General features: G+C 47.9%; 1 protein-coding gene across 3 annotated transcripts; it reads right to left on the bottom strand.

Moving 5' to 3' along the window:
- Positions 1-6: 6 nt before the first annotated feature.
- On the bottom strand, positions 7-22,954 carry LOC309334696 (uncharacterized protein). 3 transcript variants are annotated; one of them, XM_081849270.1, is made up of 4 exons: positions 22,559-22,954; positions 10,782-10,907; positions 6,581-6,754; positions 7-1,705 (listed from the first exon to the last, which is right to left on the bottom strand). In XM_081849270.1, exons 3-4 carry the CDS (start codon positions 6,711-6,713, stop codon positions 297-299), a joined length of 1,542 nt encoding a protein of 513 aa, XP_081705396.1. In that variant the 5' UTR covers positions 6,714-6,754; positions 10,782-10,907; positions 22,559-22,954; the 3' UTR covers positions 7-296. The 3 variants fall into 3 exon arrangements, with proteins under 3 accessions (XP_081705396.1, XP_081705395.1, XP_081705397.1); XM_081849269.1 differs by lacking the exon at positions 22,559-22,954 and adding an exon at positions 13,084-13,228; XM_081849271.1 differs by lacking the exons at positions 6,581-6,754; positions 10,782-10,907; positions 22,559-22,954 and adding an exon at positions 1,970-2,029.
- Positions 22,955-22,994: the final 40 nt, after the last annotated feature.

The following is a 22,994-nucleotide window of genomic DNA, read 5'->3' as shown; positions in this document are numbered from 1 at the left end:
GCCATAGGCCATCACACCGGAAGTCTTCTCCAAAGTCTTTTTTATATTTTCTCTCTGATAGTAAGAGCTGACAGTGGAAAGGAACTCTCTCAGAAGGGGGTGGACCTTCACTGGGGGGTTTTAAGAAGAAGCTGGATGGTCATGGCTGCTTGAAATGAGATTTCTGGAGGGGGTTGGACTAGATTCTGAATCCATAATTCTATTCTTCACCCTGGTGTGAGATCTTAAATTGACTTTTGAACAAGTGAAATTTTATACACATTCCATGTGCTGATATGCTTTCAACCCTGTATGAATTATTTGGTGGGCCATGAATGAATCTTTTCCCACATTCCAAACACTTTCTCTCTTGTATGGATTCTTTGATGGGAAGTGAGATGGGTCCTTTGACTGAAGCGCTTCCCACATTCTGAGCACTGATAGGGTTTCTCCCCTGTATGAATTCTCTGATGAGAAGTGAGATTCCCCTCGTGACGGAAGCGCTTCCCACATTCCAAGCACTGAAAGGGTTTCTCCCCTGTATGAATTCTGTGATGGGAAGTGAGACTATGCTTCTGATTGAAGCTCTTTCCGCATTCCAAGCACTGATAGGGTTTCTCACCTGTATGAATTCTTTGATGGGAAGTGAGGTGGTAGCCCTCCCGGAAGCTTTTCCCACAATCGAAGCACATATAGGGTTTCTCCCCTGTATGAATTCTTTGATGGGAAGTGAGATCACAACTCAGACGAAAGCTCTTTCCACATTCCAAGCAGTGATACGGTTTCTCTCCTGTATGAATTCTTTGATGGGAAGTCAGATCACCACTCAGGCGAAAACTCTTTCCACATTCCAAGCACTGATAGGGTTTCTCCCCTGTATGAATTCTTTGATGAGAAGTGAGATTCCCCTCGTGACTGAAGCGCTTCCCACATCCTGAGCACTGATAGGGTTTCTCCCCTGTATGAATTCTGTGATGGGAAGAGAGTGTGGCACTTTGACTGAAGCTCTTTCCGCATTCCAAGCACTGATAGGGTTTCTCACCTGTATGAATTCTTTGATGGGAAGTGAGCTTGTGGCCGTCCCGGAAGCTTTTCCCACAATCGAAGCACATATAGGGTTTCTCCCCTGTATGAATTCTTTGATGAGAAGTGAGATTCCCCTCGTGACTGAAGCACTTCCCACATTCCAAGCACTGATAGGGTTTTTCCCCTGTGTGAACTCTTTGATGGCAAGTCAGATCACAACTCCGACGAAAGCTCTTTCCACATTCAAAGCACTGATAGGGTTTCTCTCCTGTATGAATTCTTTGATGGGAAGCCAGATGACCACTCAGACGAAAACCTTTTCCACATTCGAAACACTGATAGGGTTTCTCCCCAGTATGAACTCTTTGATGGGAAGTGAGATTTGTACTTTGACTAAAGCTCTTTCCACATTCGAAGCACTGATAAGGTTTCTCCCCAGTATGAACTCTTTGGTGCAAAGTGAGATTACCCTTCTGATTGAAGCTCTTTCCACATTCTCTGCACTGATACAATTTCTCCCTACTCTGTGTTATTTCGTGTGAAGTGAGGTTATTCCTTTGAACAAAGCTCTTTCTTTGATGGGAGGTGGACTGGGAGCTCTGACAGATCTTCTCTACACACTCTGAATATTTATCTGAATTCTCCGCTATGTGGATTCTGTTGTGCTCCCCCTTGTTCTTCCCTTCTGATTCATCACCATCTGCAATGAAGAGAGATGCTAATTAGAGTCTCAGGAGGAAATGGGATCTCCAGATTATTGAACAATGTTAATGAATGCTTGTGACAGAGGAAGAACTGAAGAGAATGAGATGTGAGGCCGTCCAATAGTTTTCACTGTTTTTGTTTCCTGGTATTAACTGAGATATTGCTTGGCTTTTATCTGGGATGGATATTTTTGTGGCTCAATCATGGAATCCACTCCATCTCCAATCACAACATGTTATGATCCAACAGGGATCCTTACTGAGAGAGTCCATGATCCCACGATTCTCCTCCTTGACTTCTCCTTGACCTCCCCTCTGTGAATGCCTGAGGGCCCTGCTCTTGCCACTAACCACCTGGCCCGGGGCGGGGCCTGACAGGCCTCACAACTATGGTTGCTGTTACTGCTGCTGCTGTCCAGAGTTCTTTTAAAAATGTTTTTAAATTTTTCTTTTGAATTTTTTGTATGTGGGGGTGGGGTGGATGTTTGGTTGGGCCTGGGAATTTGTTTGATTTAGGTGTCTTTGTAATTTTTACAGGTTTTTTGGTATTGTTTTATTGTTTTATTTTTTAAAAGGTTTTATTTTGTTCTTAAGGGGAGGGGTCAGGGCTGCTGGGGAGTGGGTCCCAGCCAACAAAATAGCTGGGGCATGTTCCACAGGGGGGGATGCACTGGGATAACCGATCTCAGTGATCACGGGTAGGAGGAGGAGTTACGCTAAGACCAGACCATGTTGTTACAGAGGAGGCAGGTTTAGTCGTTGTCTGAGGACTATCCCTGCCTCCGGGTCTGGTCCTGACTGGATGGATACTAGAATCAGCAAGGGATACCCACATGACCTGAAAGTGTTGCTGTGCAATGCCAGGTCAATGATTCATAAAACCACTGCCATCCATGACTTGATCATGGATGGAGGACTTGACCTGGCATGTGTAACAGAGACTTGGTTGGATGAAACAGATGGGCCTGTCCTTGCCGCTGCTTGTCCACCAGGTTTCTCTTACGCACAGCAACCCAGGTCATGTGGGTGGGGAGGGGGGTTTGCAGTGATTTTTAGGAAGTCATTAGTCTGCACCAGGCGTCCTATTGGGAAGACTCAGTTCTCTGAGTGCATGTTCTGGAAGTTGGGCAATAGGGGCAGTACAGGATTCCTTTTGGTGTACCGACCTCCCCGCTGCACCAAGGATTCCCTGCCTGAGCTGCTTCAGGTCGTGGCGGATGTTCTCCTGAAGACACCTAGCTTGGTTGTCCTAGGGGATTTTAACATCCATGCCGACACGACCTTACAAGGGGCGGCTCGGGACTTCGTGGAAAGCATGGCCTCCATGGGGCTGTCCCTGAATAAGTCTGGCCCAACCCATAGCCACGGACATGCCTTGGACCTGGTGTTTACCTCTATGGATGTTGGTGATCTGACACTAAGTAAAAGTGAAACGAAAGAAGTGCCATGGTCAGATCACTTCCTGGTGCAACTGGACTTCTCCGCGACCCATACCCTCTGCAGGGAGGTGGGACGTATTCAGATGGTCCGCCCCCGCCACTTAATGGATCCAAATGGTTTCCAGAGAATGGTAGGGGATGTTTTATCCCATGTTGATGGCCTTTCAGCTGATTCCCTGCTGGCCCGCTGGAATGTGGAGTTAACCAGGGCTATTGACTGTTTGGCTCCGAAGTGCCCTCTCCGACTGCATGGAGCCTGGACAGCCCCGTGGTTTTCCACGGATCTGAGGGCAATGAAACAATCATTGAGACGGCTAGAGTGCCGGTGGCAGATAACTCATTCTGAAGCTGACCAGACACAGGTTAGAGCTCAATGTCGAGCCTACCAAGTGGCCGTAGCGACGGCGAAGGAGACTTTCTTCACCGCCTCTACTGAATTTGCAGAAAACAGCAGCAGGAGACTTTTTCAGATGGTTCACAATTTAGCAGAACCACCTGTTACATCGGGGCCCAGTAAGGGCCACATGATCTCCTGCAATGATTTTGCAAAATTTTTTGCAGATAAAGTCGCTCAGATTTGGGAAGAGGTAGACACCACCATGGGAGCAGGGCCGGAGCGGGAGAGTGCTAGAGTCCTGTCTAGTCAAATTGTGTGGGATCAATTCCAATCTGTTACCTCCGAGGATGTGGACAGGCTGCTTGGACGAGTGAAGCCAACCACCTGTCTCCTGGATCCTTGCCCATCCTGGCTTATAAAAGCTAGCCGGGAAGGACTGGGCGATGGGCTTCGTGGGGTGGTGAATGCTTCCCTCCGTGAGGGAGCCTTCCCAGACTCGCTGAAAGAGGCGGTTATTAAACCGCTTCTTAAAAAACTATCTTTAGATGCGGCCATAATGGCCAACTATCGCCCAGTCTCAAATCTTCCATTCTTGGGCAAGGTGATGGAGCAAGTGGTTGCTGAACAACTCCAGGCACGCCTGGAAGAAGCGGACCATTTGGATCCCTTCCAGTCGGGATTCAGGCCTCATCATGGGACTGAAACTGCCTTGGTCGCACTGGTTGATGATCTCCGGCGGGCTAGGGACAAAGGTGAGAGCTGCTTCCTAGTTCTGCTGGATCTCTCAGCGGCGTTAGATACCATCGACCATAACATCCTTCTGGACCGTCTTGAGGGGCTGGGAGCTGGGGGAACTGTCATACAGTGGTTCAGCTCCTTCCTCCTGGGCCGTATTCAGAAAGTGGGGGGGGGATGAGTGTTCAGACCCCTGGGCTCTCACTTGTGGGGTGCCTCAGGGTTCCATCCTCTCCCCCATGCTTTTCAACATCTACATGCAGCCGCTGGGAGAGATCATCAGGGGGTTTGGGCTGGGTGTTCATCAGTATGCGGATGATACCCAGCTCTACCACTCTTTTAAATCAGTGAATCACCAGTGAAGGCGGTGAAGGTCCTGTGTGAGTGTCTGGAGGCGGTTGGAGAATGGATGGCGGCTAACAGATTGAGGCTGAACCATGACAAGACAGAAGTACTGTTTTGGGGGGACAGGGGGCGGGGAGGTGTGGGGGACTCCCTGTCCTGAATGGGGTAACTGTGCCCCTGAAGGACCAGGTGCGCAGCCTGGGAGTCATTTTGGACTCACAGCTGTCCATGGAGGCGCAGGTTAACTCTGTGTCCAGGGCAGCTGTCTACCAGCTCCATCTGGTACACAGGATGAGACCCTCCTTGCCCATGGACTGTCTCTCCAGAGTGGTGCATGCTCTGGTTATCTCCCGCTTGGACTACTGCAATGCGCTCTATGTGGGGCTACCTTTGAAGGTGACTCAGAAACTACAACTAATCCAGAATGCGGCGGCTAGACTGGTGACTGAGAGCGGCCACTGAGACCATATAACACCGGTCTTGAAAGACCTACATTGGCTCCCAGTACATTTCCGAGCACAATTCAAAGTGTTGGTGCTGACCTTGAAAGCCCTAAATGGCCTCAGTCCAGTATATCTGAAGGAGTGTCTCCACCCCCATCGTTCTACCCGGACACTGAGGTCCAGCACCGAGGGCCTTCTGGTGGTTCCCTCACTGCAAGAAGCCAAGTTACAGGGAACCAGGCAGAGGGCCTTCTCGGTAGTGGCGCCCTCCCTGTGGAACGCCCTCCCACCAGATGTCAAAGAGAACAACAACTACCAGACTTTAAGAAGACATTGGAAGGCGGCCCTGTTTAGGGAGGCTTTTAATGTTTGATGTAGTACAGTATTTTATTTTATTTTATTTTTTTGGAAGCTGCCCAGAGTCGCTGGGGAAGCCCAGCCAGATGGGGGGGTATAAATAATAAATTATTATTATTATTATTATTATTATTATTATTATTATTATTATTCTTTATGCTGAGCTCTCTGGTCAGGATCCAGCAACGTCCACGCCTCTTCTGTGAAACAACAGCAAGATCTTCACCTGAACACTCCCCATCAGAAGTTATCTCAATCTGGTTGGTCTAAATTTAAATTTATACGTAAATCTCTTTCTTCACTTTGAACCCCCTGCCTCCCATTTTCATGATGAAACCAACTCTGTATGGAAAAATGACTATTACTCACTTAATCTAAGCACAACGGCCACAATAGCGTCAGTCTAGGCATTTGGCTCTGTGATGTTGAATGTTCTCTGTTCTCTCCTGTTTCCCCTTTTTTTGTTCCAGTTGAAAGCAATTCATGAACCCAGAACTCATACACTGACCCCTAATGATGAACTATATGTTATAGATATTCCGGCAAATTTATTCTGCTATTTTACATAGAAATGACATGAGAAGACTTGGTCTACATGTTTTAGTATTCCTATGTTCCTTGTTTATAAAAGCAAATAAAAAGTTATTCCAAAAAGAAAAGAATAATACATGGAGGCCTCATCTGCATTCAATCTGCAAAGCAGGATCAGGTTCCTTTCAAGACTCATGGCTTCTAGTGCTGCGCGACGGGGTGGAGGGAAGTTTGAGGATGGAGAAAAGAATAATATGATGGATTGAGGAAATAGAAATGTAAATGTATGGGGGGGATGGGGAGGAAATGGTGTTGGCTTTGGTACATCTGTATTGTAATACAATATGTGAAAACCAATTTTTTTAAAAAAGAGTCGTGGGTTCTAGTGCTGCGCGACGGATCAGTGTTGGACATTGGTAAGGCATTCAGATCACAGAACTGATTTTAGACCTTTTGAGCTGCCAATGCATCGCGGTGACTGGGGAGCTGTGACCTATTCCTAGCTGAAATTGCCTGCAGATGACAAAGGCGCAAGCAGGCAGGCAGGTGGGGGAGCCCGAAAAAGTGCTCCCCTTCTCCATCTCCATCCGCCTGCCTCCCCCCCCCACCCCCTAGCTGAGCAAGCCCCAATTCCTCTCTGGCTCCATCCATCCAGGTCCCCATCTCCCCTCCCCTGGGACTCACCAGATCTCTCGGAGGTCCCTGGGAGGGAGTGCTCAGAGGTTGTGGGGAGGGACGCGGGAAACAGCCGGACCAGGTCATGCGTCCATCTTCCCCCTTCCATCTCCTCTAGCTTGACAGGATCCGTCTCACTCATCCTTCCTGAAGAGTCAAGGAGCCAAAAGAAGCTGCAGGGTCCTGGGAGAGAGGAAGAAGCAAAGGGAGCCTCAGAGGCCCTGCAGGGATTCTCCTGCCCTAGATATTCTCCTGCCCCTGGAGAAGCCCAAATGGGGCAGCCCCTTCCCAACAGAAGCCCCATTTCTAAACATCTCCAGTGCTTGCAGTTTCCCCTGTTTGCTCCTCACTTCGTAAGGCTGACATGTTCTGCACAGTAGTGACCTGAGGGTAGATCCCATTGAATTCAATGGTGCTTATGGACAGAACTTGGTGCCAAAACCAGTCACCATCCTGTCCCCAAGCCTTGGCCGATCATCAAAACTAAACTCCATTTCCTTCCATAGCAATACAGTGAAAGTTTGAGGCTTTAATCCATTTCAATTTTATCACATAGTTCGCTTTTCTGTTGCAATCCATAAATATAATCCCATTCTCTTTTATCTCCTCTTGCTTTTTATCAGTTTGTTAGCATTCGAGGTGTGTGTGCTGCCGAATCATTTATGTTACAAACATGATATATATATATATAAAGAAAGAGTAAAGGCTCCCCCTCCCTAACAACACACATTTTCCTTTCCAGTTCAAATTGTTTCGGCTTTGTATCTGTCTAAATTTAGCGATTTATTATCTTGTTCCATCTGTTCCAGCACGCAGCTTTAATTGAGGACAATTACCCTCAAATCATCTGTTTATTATTTGCTAACGATCTCTGCTATCGTGGGAGCGGCATCCATTAAGGGAGACCGGAACCAGAAGCCTCAAAAGCCCCATTTCTAAACAATTCCAGTGATTCCAATTTCAGCTCTTTGCTCCTCACCCCACTTTGTAAGGCTGGCATGGTCTGTACAGTAGTGACCTGAGAGTAGATCCCATTGAACTCATTGGGGCTTATGGACAGAACTTGGTGCCAAAACGAGTTACCATCCTGTCCCTAAGCCTGAAAACTGCAACCCCAGAGCATGGGCAGAAAACAGACGAGTAGCTAATACATGTAAGTGGCCCCATGCTTGGTGCTTTCGATGGAGAGTCCTGTTGACGCTCTTTGAGCTCTCTCATTGAAAGCCAGGCAGATGTGGCCATATTTGCCTCTTGCATGGGGACCAAATCTTCGGGGAAAGAGGGTTCGTTCTGGTGGGCTGGATCTGGAGCACAAAGGGTCAGGTTTTGCTTGCATGAGCCCTTGTGTTCCTTCTTCAAACTTATTAGGCAGGAATGTCAGAGGTCAAATCTGGAGAATATTTCATTCTGGGCTTCTTATGGCAGAGCACAGAAGACATGCAATCAATTCTTTTCAGTTCTGTCAAGTAGGTCCTTCCCACAGCTGTCTGAGTTATGGGGTTCCTTGGGGTCCAGATCAGCTGACTAGTCAGGATTGTCACCTGCAGAGTATATGTCAACTAAAGGATAATAGTCTGCCTTGAATTGAGGAGTTTTTGGAGGTGTTGCTGAATGTGGAAGCAGAGGAGCTGGTGATGCCACATTTTGGAATAATATTGAGACTAATACACCACTCCTCCATAGATATTCTCTGCGCTTATACACTATATTCACAGACTTTGCGCTCCTCTTGTGAGAAGATACTAGGGTAGCTTGAGAGAAGTAGCTTATTTTGAGACAGAACCCATTTCCAATTCTTGATTATCAAAACCCTCTCCCTGGTTTGGTTTTGGCTTCTGACCGGACAGCAGAGCATTTGATAACCTTGCATATCGTTTCATATTGATATAAGGATCTGGTGTGCAAATTCCAGTACAGTGGTACCTCGGGTTACATATTATTCAGGTTATATACGCTTCAGTTTACAGACTCCGCTAACCTAGAAATAGTACCTCGGGTTAAGAACTTTGCTTCAGGATGAGAACAGAAATCATGCTCCGGCGGCACGGCAGCAGCAGGAGGCCCCATTAGCTAAAGTGGTGCTTCAGGTTAAGAAAAGTGTCAGGTTAAGAACGGACCTCTGGAACGAATTAAGTACTTAACCCAAGGTACCACTGTACAGTACAAGCTTCTTAAGTGTTCTGTCTGGACCCAGAGCATGAGCTACTCTTAAGTAAGTTAAAAGGTATTTTTAAGTCAACTTTTTAATATTGCATTATTTTAATTTTTTTAACATTTTTGCTCTTCTTTGTACTTATAGACTTCCTTTTGCCATGTGGACGAATTAAACCTCCCTTATTGATCTATTTCTAATGGTAGGGAAAGAGATATTGTTGTATTATCCGGTTCCACACTCTCTGCCAGACTTTATTCCAGAAGGGTTTACAAGTACCTATCAGGATGGTAAGAATTTTATTACAGTGAGCCAAAAAGGATTTTATGCATTCTATGTCCCTCGTTAGTAGTCCCTCGTCACCCAGTGACGGATAATTCCTCATTTGCACCAGAGGCTTGGGAGAAGGAGTCTTTTAGCCTTCTATTAGCATTTCCTGAGGATAGTTCTGAATTTTTCTTTCAGATTAGTTCCTCTACTTGTTTAGCCTGAATTTGGCCTTGAGTCGCTTGAGCTCCTGGTCTCCGTGCCAGAGATGACTTAGCAGTTGAGCTGCCTGGGCCCAAAACCTCTTTCTGCTCATCCTTAGAGCTGCTGAGAGATCCTATAAGGTCAGTAATAGGATCTGGCTCCTGCTGTTTCTTAGCCACCTCCTCGTTTTCCTTATTCACGTAAAATGGAGTAATTTCTGCTTGGGCTTTCTTAGAGAGACTCTCTTTGGAGGAGGGTCTGTGGCACTTGGGGAGAGAACATGCATTTTGTAACTACTCTGGGTCAACACTGTCTTTCCCCTTAATTCCTCATCAAGTTTCCCGATACCAGAAATACCATATGCCTTATACCATTTTCTAAAATTCTGTGATTATCCTTGCTGTGATTTATTGAATGGAAACTGATTTTTTTCCAAACCCTCCCCTGTATGAAGTATCTCATGGGAACTGTGGGTGGAGCTGCGAAGGAAGCTTTTCCCCCATTTCAAGCACTTATTTCTTAGAATAGAATCATAGAATCATAGAATCATAGAGTTGGAAGAGACCACAAGGGCCATCGAGTCCAACCCCCTGCCAAGCAGGAAACACCATCAGAGCACTCCTGACATATGGTTGTCAAGCCTCTGCTTAAAGACCTCCAAAGAAGGAGACTCCACCACACTCCTGGGCAGCAAATTCCACTGTTGAACAGCTCTTACTGTCAGGAAGTTCTTCCTAATGTTTAGGTGGAATCTTCTTTCTTGTAGTTTGGAACCATTGCTCCGTGTCCGCTTCTTCCCCCGTTAGTTCTTTCATGTGAAGTGAGGCTCTCCTTGTGAACGAAGAGCTTTCCTTGATGGGAAGTGGACTGGGAGCTCCGACTAAAGTTCTCTCCACACTCTGAATATTTATATGGTTTCTCCATTGTGTGGATTCTCTTGGTTGTCTCCCTTCTTCTTCCTCTCCAATTCACCACCTACAATCTACTGTTATATGGCAGTATTAGTATTATTATGTTTAGGCTGAGGAAGAAATTGAGCCTGAAATGATTGAACAATGCAAATGACTGCTTGTGAAAGAGGAAGAATGGAAATGAATTACTGCCTTTGTATCTGAAGTGTGTATCTGAAGAAGTGTGCATGCACACGAAAGTTCATACCAAGAACTGACTTAGTTGGTCTTTAAGGTGCTACTGGAAGGAATTTGTTTTGTTTTGCCTTTTTTGAGAAAATCTGCTCCAACTCCAAGCTCAGTCATTTCTTTGCTCAACCCAAAACAGACAGATGCAGAAAGGGAAACAGAAAATTAGACAGGATGTACCTCCACGCCCCTGAGATCTCTGAAGCCTACATGGAAGAAGGCCTGGGCAGCTCAGAGCAGCCTCATCCTGGTTGGAAAAGGCAGGACTGGTGGAAGAATATTCCCAGACAGAACAGGAGATGCATCTCCTATGGAGAGTTGTGGGTGGGTTAACATCTCAGATGCTGCAGGTGGCGCTATGGGGCTCCCTCAAAATAGAGGAGGTTTGTCCTTCAGAGATCTGTATGGAATTTCAAAACTGATCTCATGATCCAGCAGGGAGCCTTACCAGAGAGGCCACGATCCCAGGATTCTCCTCCTTGACTTCCTTCTGCAGAGCTCTCTGGTCAGGATCCAGCAAAGCCCAGTCCTCCTCTGTGAAAGGAAGAGCTACGTCTTCAAAGCCCACTGGACCCTAAGAGAAAAAGGGAGAAGAAAGATGATATTTTTCTACACATTGCTCTGTTCTTTTCTGCCTCTTAATAGCTGCATTGTTTTAATACTATTCTTTTCTTGCATGCTTATTTCAGTATCTTAATGGAGGTTTTATGTACTGAGTTGAATAGGATCCAAACTGCAGCAGTCTGATTGGTCCTAGAACAATAGGATTCAGAATGCAGCAGTCTGATTGGTCCTAGAACAATGCAGCAGTATGATTGGTTGGCAGGAACCACCCAATCTTGCTCCAGATATAAGTGAATCCACAACCTGATTGGCATACAGTAGAATTCCAGAATTAGCCAATCATGTGCAGCCCATTGTGTCAATAATGGATATAAAGCAGATACTTTGAGGGGACTTTCATTCATTCCTCCTCACCACTATGAGCTGAATAAAGAGCATGAAATCACTTTGCGACTCTGAGTCTATTTCACTGGCAACGAAGGTTGGATCCCGCTGAGCTGACTGCCACACACAGCACCGCAGCACCGCCACCTCCCGCACCGCTGCCTCGCACCATGTATCCAGGCTTCAGCTCCGGGACACAAGGAACTCAGAATGGCAACTGACAGCAGCTTCTCGCGGTTCAACCCAGCATCTGGAGACTGGGAAGCGGGGAAAATGTCTACTAGGAGTGCCTCAGGTGGACTTTCTGGGATTTATGGTGGACGCAGAAGGGGTCCGCCCGACTGGGGACAAGGTACGGGCCATTTGTGATGCCCCAGCGCCCAAGAGCAAGACTGAACTTCCGGCCTTCTTGGGACTATTGAACTTTTACCGTTCCTTCCTTCCCCACAAGGCGGCAGTAGCGGAGCCCCTACACAGACTCCTGGACAAGCGGGCCCCTTGGGTGTGGGGCCAGCGCCAGGAGGCTGCATTCCAGGCAGTCAAGGACTTGCTTGTCTCAAACTCGGTCTTGGCACACTTCAACGAGAGGCTGCCGGTGGTGCTAGCATGCGACGCCTCGCCCTATGGCATCCGCACTGTCCTGGGACACCAACTCCCAGATGGAAGAGAGGTACCGGTAGCATACTTTTCCCAGACACTCAACGCAACCGAGCGGAACTACTCGCAAATAGATGAGGAGGGGCTGGCAATCGTGAAGGGAGTAAAAAAATTCCATGATTTCTTGTACGGGCGGCCCTTCACCGTGGTGACTGACCACAAGCCGTTGCTTGGCTTGTTTGCCCCCGAAAAGCAGACCCCCAAAGTGCTCTCCCCTCGCGTCCTCAGGTGGTCAGTTTTCCTTGCCAGCTACCAGTACGCACTGATTCACCGCCCGGGGAAGGCGATGGGCCATGCGGACGCCCTCAGCAGGCTACCACTACCGGAAACAGGCCCCGACCCAGCACCTGCACAAGAGGTTATGAGCCTGGAGCTGCTTCCTGACCGCCCCATTCAGGCACAAGAATTCGCACACCATTCCAAGAAAGATAGGGTCATCTCCCGGGTCCTGGACTGGGTGTGGAGGGGATGGCCCAGCAGGAGCCCTGGGCCAGAATTTGCTGGCTACACAACCCGCAAACATGAACTGTCGGCCCACAAGGGGTGCCTGTTAGGCAACTTTGTTGTGTATTTTAATGATGGGTCTTAATCCTTGTATAAATGTGGCCAGCATGACTAAGCCACTTCTGGCCAACCAGAGCAGCGCATGGAAACGCCATTTACCTTCCCGCCGGAGTGGTACCTATTTATCTACTTGCATCTGACGCGCTTTTGAACTGCTAGGTGGGCAGGAGCTGGGAACAAGCAACGGGAGCTCACCGCGTCATTGCGGGGATTCGAACCCCCGACCTTCTGATCGGCAAGCCCAAGAGGCTCAGTGGTTTAACCCACAGCGCCCCCCGCATCCCATTCCACATCATCATAATCCCTAAATCTGAAGGGGGTTTCTTTTCCTGCCCAGTTTCCCTTGACCCCAAGCCCCCTCCCCAAAATGAAGGCAGCCTCTGGATCCCAAGGAAGAGCAGAGCTGCAGACCTCCTGCGATCTTGGCAGAGAGGACAAGGGAGGACCCTCTGCTCCCTGACTTGGGGGTCTGCCCCCCCCCCTCTGTATGATCTGAGCAGGGACCCCCACGCCCCCTCCCTGCCCCCCTGGGACCCCCTTCTCCCCATTGCACCCTCAGAGGGAGGAAAGAGGGGACTCACCGGATTCCAGGAGGGGCTTTTGCAAAGGAGAGAAGAAAGCAGGAAGGGAGGGGGGAGGGAGGGAGGGAATTGAGCGATGGAGGACCTTCCCCCCTTCACTTCCCATCCTCTCTAGGAATCCAGCTCTGCTCCTCTTAACCCTTGCAGAGCCTGCCCTCCCCGCCCCCATTGGCCCCAAGGAGCCCAGATCTAGGTCTGAGCAAGTGCCTTGGGCAGCTGAATAGGGAGATCCCAAACCCTGGAGGACCCTGCTCTCCTCTTGCTTTCCATTTGGGACGTGGCAAACATTGATCCGGGGAAGAGTTCAATCTGGACCATCCTGGACATTTATTTGTTCATTTCAGAGATCCGGGGATGATGGGCTCTATTTTGCTGTCACCATCTGCAGCGATCCTGGAGCCCAAGAAAGCAAAATCTCTCACTGCCTCCATCTCTTCCCCTTCTAGTTGCCAGGAGGTGATGGGACCAGTGGCCAGGATCTTCGTTTTTTTGGTGCTGAGCTTCAGACCATATTTTGCGCTCTCCTCTGTCACCCTCAGTAAAAGGTTCTTTAATTCCTCCCCACTTTCTGCCATCAAGGTTGTGTCATCTGCATATCTGAGGTTGTTGATATTTCTTCCGGCCATCTTAATTCCGGCTTCGGATTCATCCAGCCCAGCCTTTCGCATGATGAATTCTGCATATAAGTTAAATAAGCAGGGAGACAATATGCAGCCTCGCCGCACTCCTTTCCCAATTTTGAACCAATCAGTTGTTCCATATCCAGTTGTAACTGTAGCTTCTTGTCCCACATAGAGATTTCTCAGGAGACAGATGAGGTGATCAGGCACTCCCATTTCCCAACCCCCCTAACCGTTATATAATGGCATCCCGGTTACATGTATTCCCCTTTTCCCAAAAGTTGCTCCAAGAAGTTTTCCTCAGTGTTTGACCCACGTTGAGCCTGGAGTGTCCTAGGGAACCTTCTGCCACTGGAGAGTCAGGCTCAGGTGCCTTCTCCTGGCAGCTCATTCAGAAGAACCCCTGAAGCTGAGGCTCTTTTGGGACAAGGGGAATACATATAACTGGGATGCCATTAAATAATGGGAAGGGTGTTGGAGGGAAGGGTCTCCAGCCAGCCTGCCCCTTATTTTGAATTGGGGGGGGGATGAGGGGCTAAGAAAAGCCCTCCCTGAAAACCAAGCGGGGGGGGGGATGTGAGCAGGTGGAGGTGCTGATTTCTTCGTATTTGAGAGTTGCTGCTTCTCAAAATGGTGCTCTTAATGTGGGGAGGGGGTTGGAGGTGGCGTTGAGCTTGACTTGCCCGTTTGGGACCCAGGAGGAAAGGAGGGCGTTTCTTATTCCAGAAAGAAGTCTGACAGAGCTGACTCCGGACTCCAGTTCAAAGGAAGAGGGACACCTGCCATCCTTTCCGTGTTTCCTGCCAGAAAACCAGTTTCTACTGGGTTCCCAGAACTATCTGACCCCATTTCCCACCCCAGAGAAGGGCTGGACCAATCAGAGGCCTCTCCATTGGGCAGCTGGCCAATCCCCTTTCAGATTCCCCTGGGCCTCGTCCTCTCCTTCGCCTGGTTTCCTGAGGGAGTTTTCCCCCTGATTTTCCCTCATGGCTGCTCCCCCTCCCAGCTTCTCCTTCATTTCTCCTTCCTTCTCTTCCTTTTCCTCTCCCCCCCCCCATTGTTTGGGGGCAGATGGATTCCCCCCCCCCCATGGCCAGGCAGGCCCAGGAGGAGCCCATGGAGGCAGTAGGGCCAGGAGAAGGGGTTTCCCGCCCTTTTCCGAAATAGGAGGGAGCGCCATTTTGTTTTTCCCAGAGGCCCCAGCCGCTCCCAGAGACGCCATGGCTCCCCTGTGGGCCTCGGGGGTCCCACGCTCTCGGGGTCTCTCCTCCCGGCTGAAGGAGGGCGGCACCTTTGGTCCTCAGCCGCCTTCCTGCCATGATGGCTTGGCCTCCGCAGGGCAGCCTCTCTCCTCGCCATGTTGGCCCCACGGAGGAGGCCTCTCCCTTGGGAGACGAGGAGGGAAAGCCCCTCTCTGTCTCAGAGGCCCAAGGAGGAGAATAGTAATACAGTGGTACCTCGCGTTACAGACGCTTCAGGTTACAGACTCCGCTAACCCAGAAATATTACCTCAGGTGAAGAACTTTGTTTCAGGATGAGAACAGAAATTGTGTGGTGGCGGCAGCAGGAGGCCCCATTAGCTAAAGTGGTACCTCAGCTTAAGAACAGTTTCAGGTACTTTCAGGCAGAAGTCAACTTCTTGCCTCAACTTGGAGGCTGTCAGGGCATTAAAGGCGGAAGTCCAGGCACAGCTTCTCTTCTCAGGCCGATGTTCCGCTTTCTAGACATGGTGGTCAAATGCTGAACTCCATTTCTGCCCCTTCTTCCCTCTCCTTCCTGGACTGAGTCATGTCCCATTCAGACTTGGGGGGTTCCTGAGCGAGGGGCCCTTTCCCTCTCAGTCCGCCCCCCACGCCCAGGGGGCCCCTCAGCCCTCCTTCTTGGGGGTCTTCCTCCCCTCCCCCAGCTTCTCCCCTTGAACTCCCGCCTGACTCCTCTTCCTCTCCTCCCCACCTTCCCCTCCAAGCTCCCCCCTCAGACCATCCCTCAGAAAAGCAGCCTTGCATGGCAGCCAATCAGAGCGAGGCTCCAGGAAATTTCTGAGGGACTAAGTCCGCTGACTGGCCTGGCTCTGCTGTCCATCACAGGCCCAAACAAGGGGGGCATCCAGCAGCTGCCATATATCTAATAATCAATCAATCAATCTTTATTACGGTCCAGAGACCCAACAAATCATTACAAAACAATTTATTAGATATAGCTAATAAATGGGTGGAGGAAAAGTCTGGGAAGGGGCGAGAGGCCCCTCCCTGCCCCCCTCCAGGCTCCTCTCAGGTTCATCCAGGGTCCAAAGCCGCCTCCATTTTTGGAGGGCCAGGAAGTGAGTGGTCCCTGCAGCTTCGCCTGCTGGAAAGGGGGCGACATGCAAGAGGCCAGCCTGGCAGGGTTGTTGTGGAAGTGATCACGCGAGTGATCATGCTCTTCTGAAGTTTACTATACAGCGGAAAGGAGCAGCCAAGCATACTAGGACTCAATTTCTCGACTTTAAGAAAGCCGACTTCATAAAACTTAGGGAAGTGCTGGGTGAGATCCCATGGACAGTAATACTAAAAGGAAAGGGAGTTCATGATGGCTGGGAGTTTGTTAAGAGGGAGATAGTAAAAGCACAACTTCAGGCAATACCAATGAGACGGAAACATGGAAGGTGCCTAAAGAAGCCAGGGTGGCTATCTAAAGACCTTTTAAGTGAGTTAAGATTTAAAAAGGATGTGTACAAAATATTGAAAAGGGGGGAAACCACCAAAGAGGAATTCAAACAAATAGCCAGCACGTGTAGACACAAAGTCAGAAAAGCTAAAGCACAGAATGAACTCAGGCTTGCTAGAGAGGTTGAAAGCAACAAAAAAAGGCTTTTATGGGTATGTTCGTAGCAAAAGGAAGAAGAAAGGAACAGTGGGGTCACTCAGAGGAGAAGATGGTGAAATGCAAACAGGGGACACAGAAAGGGCTGAACTCCTCAATGCCTTCTTTGCCTCAGTCTTCTCCGATAAAGAAAACAATGCCCGACCTGAAGAATGTGGAGCAAATGATTCAGCAGAGGAAACACAGCCCAGAATAACTAAGGAGATAGTACAAGAATACTTGGCTAGTTTAGATGTATTCAAGTCTCCAGGGCCAGATGAACTGCATCCAAGAGTATTAAAAGAACTGGCAGATGTGATCTCAGAACCACTGGCAGTCATCTTTGAGAATTCCTGGAGAACAGGTGAAGTCCCGGCAGACTGCAGAAGGGCAAATGTTGTCCCTATTTTCAAAAAGGGGGAAAGAGAGGACCGCCCAGTCAGTCTGACATCAATACCAGGGAAGATTCTGGAGCAGATCATTAAGCAAACAGTCTGTGAGCACCTAGAAAGGAATGCTGTGATCACCAATAGCCAGCATGGATTTCTGAAAAATAAGTCATGTCAGACTAACCTGATCTCGTTTTTTGACAGAATTACAAGCCTGGTAGATGATAATAATAATAATAATAATAATAATAATAATAATAATAATAATAATATATTTTTATTTATACCCCGCCCTCCCCAGCCAAGGCCGGGCTCAGAGCGGCTTACAAGCAATAATAAAAACAAGATGAATGATTACAAACTTAAAAACAAAAATAAAATACAACATTAAAATAATGGAACATTAAAATATTAAAATGTAGCCTCATCGCAGGAGGAGAAGGAAAAGAAGGGGGGGGGGAAAGAGAGAGAGAGAGAGAGGGAGGGAGGGAGGGAGGGAATCAAATTGGCTCCAAGCCAAAGGCCAGGCGGAACAACTCTGAAATCAGATCCTGCAGGGCCCTGGTCTCATGAGGCAGAGGGTTCCACCAGGCCAGAGCCAGAGTTGAAAAGGCCCTGGCTCTGGTTGAAGCTAATCTAACTTCCTTAGGGCCAGAGACCACTAGGGTGTTGCTATATATGGACCTTGAGGCTCTCCGTGGGGCATACCGGGAGAGGCGGTCCCGTAGGTACGAGGGTCCTAGGCCGTGAAGGGCTTTAAAGGTCAAAAGCAGCACCTTAAATCTGACCCTGTACTCCACCGGGAGCCAGTGCAGCTTAAAAAGCACTGGGTGAATATGCTCCCATGGCAGAGACGCCGTGAGGAGCCTCGCTGCAGCATTCTGCACCCGCTGGAGTGTCTGGGACAGCTTCAAGGGCATCCCCGCGTAGAGCGAATTACAGTAGTCAAGCCTGGATAAAGGGAACACAGTGGATGTAGCCTACCTTGATTTCAGCAAGGCATTTGACAAGGTGCCCCATGATATTCTTATAAAGAAGCTGGTAAAATGCGGACTTGACTATGCTACCACTCAGTGGATTTGTAACTGGCTGACTGACCGAACCCAAAGGGTGCTCATCAATGGTTCCTCTTCATCCTGGAGAAGAGTGACTAGTGGGGTGCCACAGGGTTCTGTCTTGGGCCCGGTCTTATTCAACATCTTTATCAACGACTTGGATGATGGACTCAAGGGCATCCTGATCAAATTTGCAGATGACACCAAACTGGGAGGGGTGGCTAACACCCCAGAGGACAGGATCACACTTCAAAACGACCTTGGCAGATTAGAGAACTGGGACAAAACAAACAAGATGAATTTTAACAGCGAGAAATGTAAAGTATTGCACTTGGGCAAAAAAAATGAGAGGCACAAATACAAGATGGGTGACACCTGGCTTGAGAGCAGTACATGTGAAAAGGATCTAGGAGTCTTGGTTGACCACAAACTTGACATGAGCCAACAGTGTGACGCGGCAGCTAAAAAAGCCAATGCAATTCTATGCTGCATCAATAGGAGTATAGCATCTAGATCAAGGGAAGTAATAGTGCCACTGTATTCTGCTCTGGTCAGACCTCACCTGGAGTACTGTGTCCAGTTCTGGGCACCACAGTTCAAGAAGGACACTGACAAACTGGAACGTGTCCAGAGGAGGGCAACCAAAATGGTCAAAGGCCTGGAAACGATGCCTTATGAGGAACGGCTAAGGGAGCTGGGCATGTTTAGCCTGGAGAAGAGGAGGTTAAGGGGTGATATGATAGCCATGTTCAAATATATAAAAGGATGTCACATAGAGGAGGGAGAAAGGTTGTTTTCTGCTGCTCCAGAGAAGCGGACACGGAGCAATGGATCCAAACTACAAGAAAGAAGATTCCACCTAAACATTAGGAAGAACTTCCTGACAGTAAGAGCTGTTTGACAGTGGAATTTGCTGCCAAGGAGTGTGGTGGAGTCTCCTTCTTTGGAGGTCTTTAAGCAGAGGCTTGACAACCATATGTCAGGAGTGCTCTGATGGTGTTTCCTGCTTGGCAGGGGGTTGGACTCGATGGCCCTTGTGGTCTCTTCCAACGCTATGATTCTATGATTGTATGGTTGCCCTGACCCAACATGGCCTCTGCTCTTTCTGGCCTCCTGGGCAGCGTCAACTCCGGGACGGCCCTCCTCGCGCGGTGAATGGAGGGGAGAAGTCAATTTACACTCAGACTTGGGGCTGTCAGGGCCTGAAACGCAGCAGGACAGGCCCAGCTTTTCTCCAGCTCCGCTTGCCCAAATGCAGCTGCTCCCCTTCAGGCCGATGTTCCCCTATCTAGAAATGGGGGCCTAATGCTTCCCTCGCTCTCTGCTCCCTTCCCTGAGTACTTTCACCATTCGGTGCTTTGGACGCAGCCCCGCTTCCCTGGCGGAACAGCAGGATTAAGGGCACCAGGAATATCTACCCTTTACGAACTCCAGAGGGGAGCTTCTCGCTCCTCCTGTGACAAGATTCCCAAAGGCTGAGGGTTGCTTGAGAGAACTAGCCTCTTTTGAGACAGCACCAATTTCCATTTCTTCTTGATCAAAACCCACAAACGCTCTGCTAGTTTTCCCCCAGAAGGTTTTACAAGTATCTATATAGGATGGTAAGAATTTTACTAGTGAGCCAAAAAGGATTTTATGTGTTCCATGTCCTCTGTTAGTAGTAGTACAAGGCACCCGCTGACGGATAATCCCTCCTCATTTGTCCCAGAATATTGGGAGAAGGAGTCTTTTATCATTGCTTTAGCATTTCCTGAGGATACACCTGAAATTTGCTTTCACATTAGTTCGTCTACTTGTTTAGCCTGAATAGGGGAGAGACGTGTGTTGTTGCATCTGGGACAGAGGAAGTGGTCCGGTTGTGAAGATGCAGGCGGGCTTTTCTTCTCCCTGTTCCCCCCCCCCCCATGTGGGAATGTTCTCGTCTGTCTACATCCTCTGTTCACAAATGTGACTTTTCCCTCAATTTGAAGTGAGTTTATTTCCTTGACCCAAAGCCCCCTCCCCCAAAAGGAAGGCAGCATCTGGATCCCAAGGAAGAACAGCTGCAGTCCTCCTGTAGCCGTATAAGGCTTTGCCCTCGGGTGGGAAAAATATTGCGCCCGGAAAAGGGAAAATGGGAGTCAACAGACACTCAAGGAATAGTTTCGGAGAAAAAGCTTTATTTCTACCATCCATGAACTGGTAGAAGGAGCAAGTGTGATAACTCACAAACAAGCACGAGTTCACAGCCATTTGCACAGAGCATATATTCCCCTTCCAGTTCAAACCTTCACATAACTTATCTTTCATTTGCTTGTTTCCTTGACCTCCTCACACCTCCCTTTTTATATTCTAGTTCTAAAAGTCAAGAGCCTCCGTCTCTCACTCCTCTTCCAAACGAGAGCCAGGTGTGTGTGTGTGTGTGTGTGTGTGTGTGTGAACATATAGAGGAGAGAAAGTATTTGATCCCCTGCTAAATTTGCTTTTTTGCCCTCTGACGAAGAAATGCCTAGTCCACAATATTAATGGTAGGTTTATTGTAGCTGTGAGAGACAGAATAACAACAGAGAAACCCAGAAGACAAAAGTCAAAGATTGACGATGATGATGATTTTTTTTTTGGTTCTTGTTCCTACTTTTCTCTCTTTTATTTATTCCCAATATCATCCCGATCTTAATACTTTTATCTTATGTTGACAACCACTGGCATGCAACTTTAATCATATTCAGATCTATATGTAAATTAGCATGCAAGATGAACATTTTGCTCTTCTTCTTGTTGTCCCTCAACTGTTTTCGGTGCAGTCCCTCCTCAGAAGGCTCTATTTCATTCCACCGTCTTACCTTCCAGGACTCTGGGCTGTCTTCCAGCTTTCCTTTGTTTAGTTAAAATTAAGACACGTGTAATGTATTTTAATGGACTGATATTTTCCCAAACCGAAGAATCTTCTGTAAGAGACCACACTGTGCGATAGATTTCACAGTTAATAATTGTTTGGTTCCTCTAGAATCCAAGCTTGCTCCCCCTGAGCCCTAAGGGAAGCTTGCAAAGATCAAAGATTCATCTTCACTTTTATAAATCCATATATGACAAAAGTCCATGCAAGCAGATGTGGTTTCCTGTGTGAAATATTCCCCAGTTGTAATCTGTCGGTTGTCTTCAGCCCCCTTTGAGAGGGACCCCTTTTTTTCTAATGTGCCATCATTTGCACCATTTTAGCATCCCCAGCCGAAAAAATATTTAATCTTGTACAGTGGTGCCTCGGGTTACATATGCTTCAGGTTACATACGCTTCAGGTTACAGACTCCGCTAACCCAGAAATAGTGCTTCCGGTTAAGAACTCTGGGGCTGCAGTTTTCAGGCTTGGGGACAGGATGATGACTGTTTTTGGCACCAAGTTCTGTCCATAAACCCCACTGAGTACAATGGGATCTACTCTAGGTCATTACTGAGCAGACCATGCCAGCCTTATGAAGTGGGGTGAGGAGCAAAAAAAATGAAATGGAAATCAATGGAGATGTTTAGAAATGGGGCTTCTGGTTCTGGTCTGCCTTAATGGATCCTGCTCCCAAGATAGCAGAGATTGATAGCAAAGAATAAACAAGGAAGCTTTGAGGGTAATTGTCCTTGCAAGCTCCCCCCAGGGCCCGGGGGAGAGTGAGCCTCACTCGCAGATTGTCTTGATACCTGGCTCTTTCTCCACCATGGAATCTGAGAGGCAGCAAAATCACTTTGCCTATTGGTAGCCCTCCTACTCGGCCATTAAGAAGCAGAGGTACTTCTGTTTATTAGAGTGAAATTAGAACTAATATACAGACATGTGCTGGAACAGAAGGAACAAGATCATAAACTGCTAAATTGAAGCAGATACAAAGCCAAAACGATTCAAACCGCAAAAAAGACTTCCTTCGATGTAAAATATTTACTCTTTCTTTATATATATCATGTTTGCAACATAAATGATTCAGCAGCACGCACACACACCCCCCCGAATGCTAACAAACTGAGAAAAAGCAAGAGGAGATAACAGAGAATGGGATTATACTTCTGGATTACAATGAAAAAGAGAACTATATGTGACAAAATTGAAATGGATTTAAAGTCCCAAAGTTTCACTGTATTCCTATGGAAGGAAATGGAGTTTGAGCTTTGATGACCGGCTAAGGCTTTGGCAGGACGCCAGATCGTTATTGAGAGAGTTGGAGAAGCTGGAGTCTTGCCAGAGCTTTGGTGGGACGCCAGATTACTCTCTATCTAGACTCAAACAATAACAAAAAAGGGAGAGAAGATGGCGTGTGACGCAGTTGAAATTACAGCCTCATTCTCTGATAAGACTGTATTTCAACAAAGTCTCTCCATATTTTCAAACAAGCTGATACCTTGCCAATAATAATTAGAGCCCTCCACAAAGGACCGCACCATTAAACATCAAATTCTCAAGTTTTTTTTAATATAGTTTCACTTGCATTCCATTTCATTAATTGACTCTTTCTCCACGAGGCTTGCCAAATCATGAAGTAGCTGGCAGTACTGCAGTGTTTCATTCTATCATTGCACAGTGTGACACTGTGCCTTTAATTGCCTAATTACCTAATGTATCATCGTGTGAGAACGGGAGCTATTTCTATCCCCTCTGGTGCGTGAGTCAGCTCTTCGCTCTGTTGACTTTGTTAGGATATTTCCGTTCCACCTTAAGAAGGGAGCAGGTTGTTGTGTCACAGCCTGCGTATTTCCTGTTCACAGGATGTTTCTGTTTATGTATATAGCTTTTGTTTCTTCTCTCTCTGTGCCTGAACAGCGAAGCAGGCAGTCATGTTTTTCTTTGTTCTGATCAACGCTGAATAAAGTTGTAAATAATGCTCTCCTGAGTGCACCTTTCGTTGTGCGAACTCTGCTGATCAGAGTGTGCACGAGCCCTGGAATATGGCAAGCTATTTCTGCAGCTCGTGTCGCTAATTGACTGATACTGTATCTACGGGAGATCGATGGATCGTCCGGAATTGACGTGGGGTCATGATGGCCTTTG

Source organism: Podarcis erhardii (assembly GCF_964252035.2).
Source record: "Podarcis erhardii genome assembly, chromosome: 2".
In the NCBI taxonomy this organism is placed as follows: Eukaryota; Metazoa; Chordata; class Lepidosauria; order Squamata; family Lacertidae; genus Podarcis; species Podarcis erhardii.
Note: the sequence above shows the minus strand (reverse complement) of the source record. Positions and strands in the feature narration are given on the sequence as shown.

Coding starts and splice junctions, on each gene's coding strand:
- LOC309334696 (XM_081849270.1), bottom strand. CDS start 6,713: ATGAGTGAGACGGATCCTGTCAAGCTAGAGGAGATGGAAGGGGGAAGA. Junction 1,706..6,580: donor AGGGACCTCCGAGAGATCTG/GTGAGTCCCAGG, acceptor TCTTCATTGCAG/ATGGTGATGAATCAGAAGGG.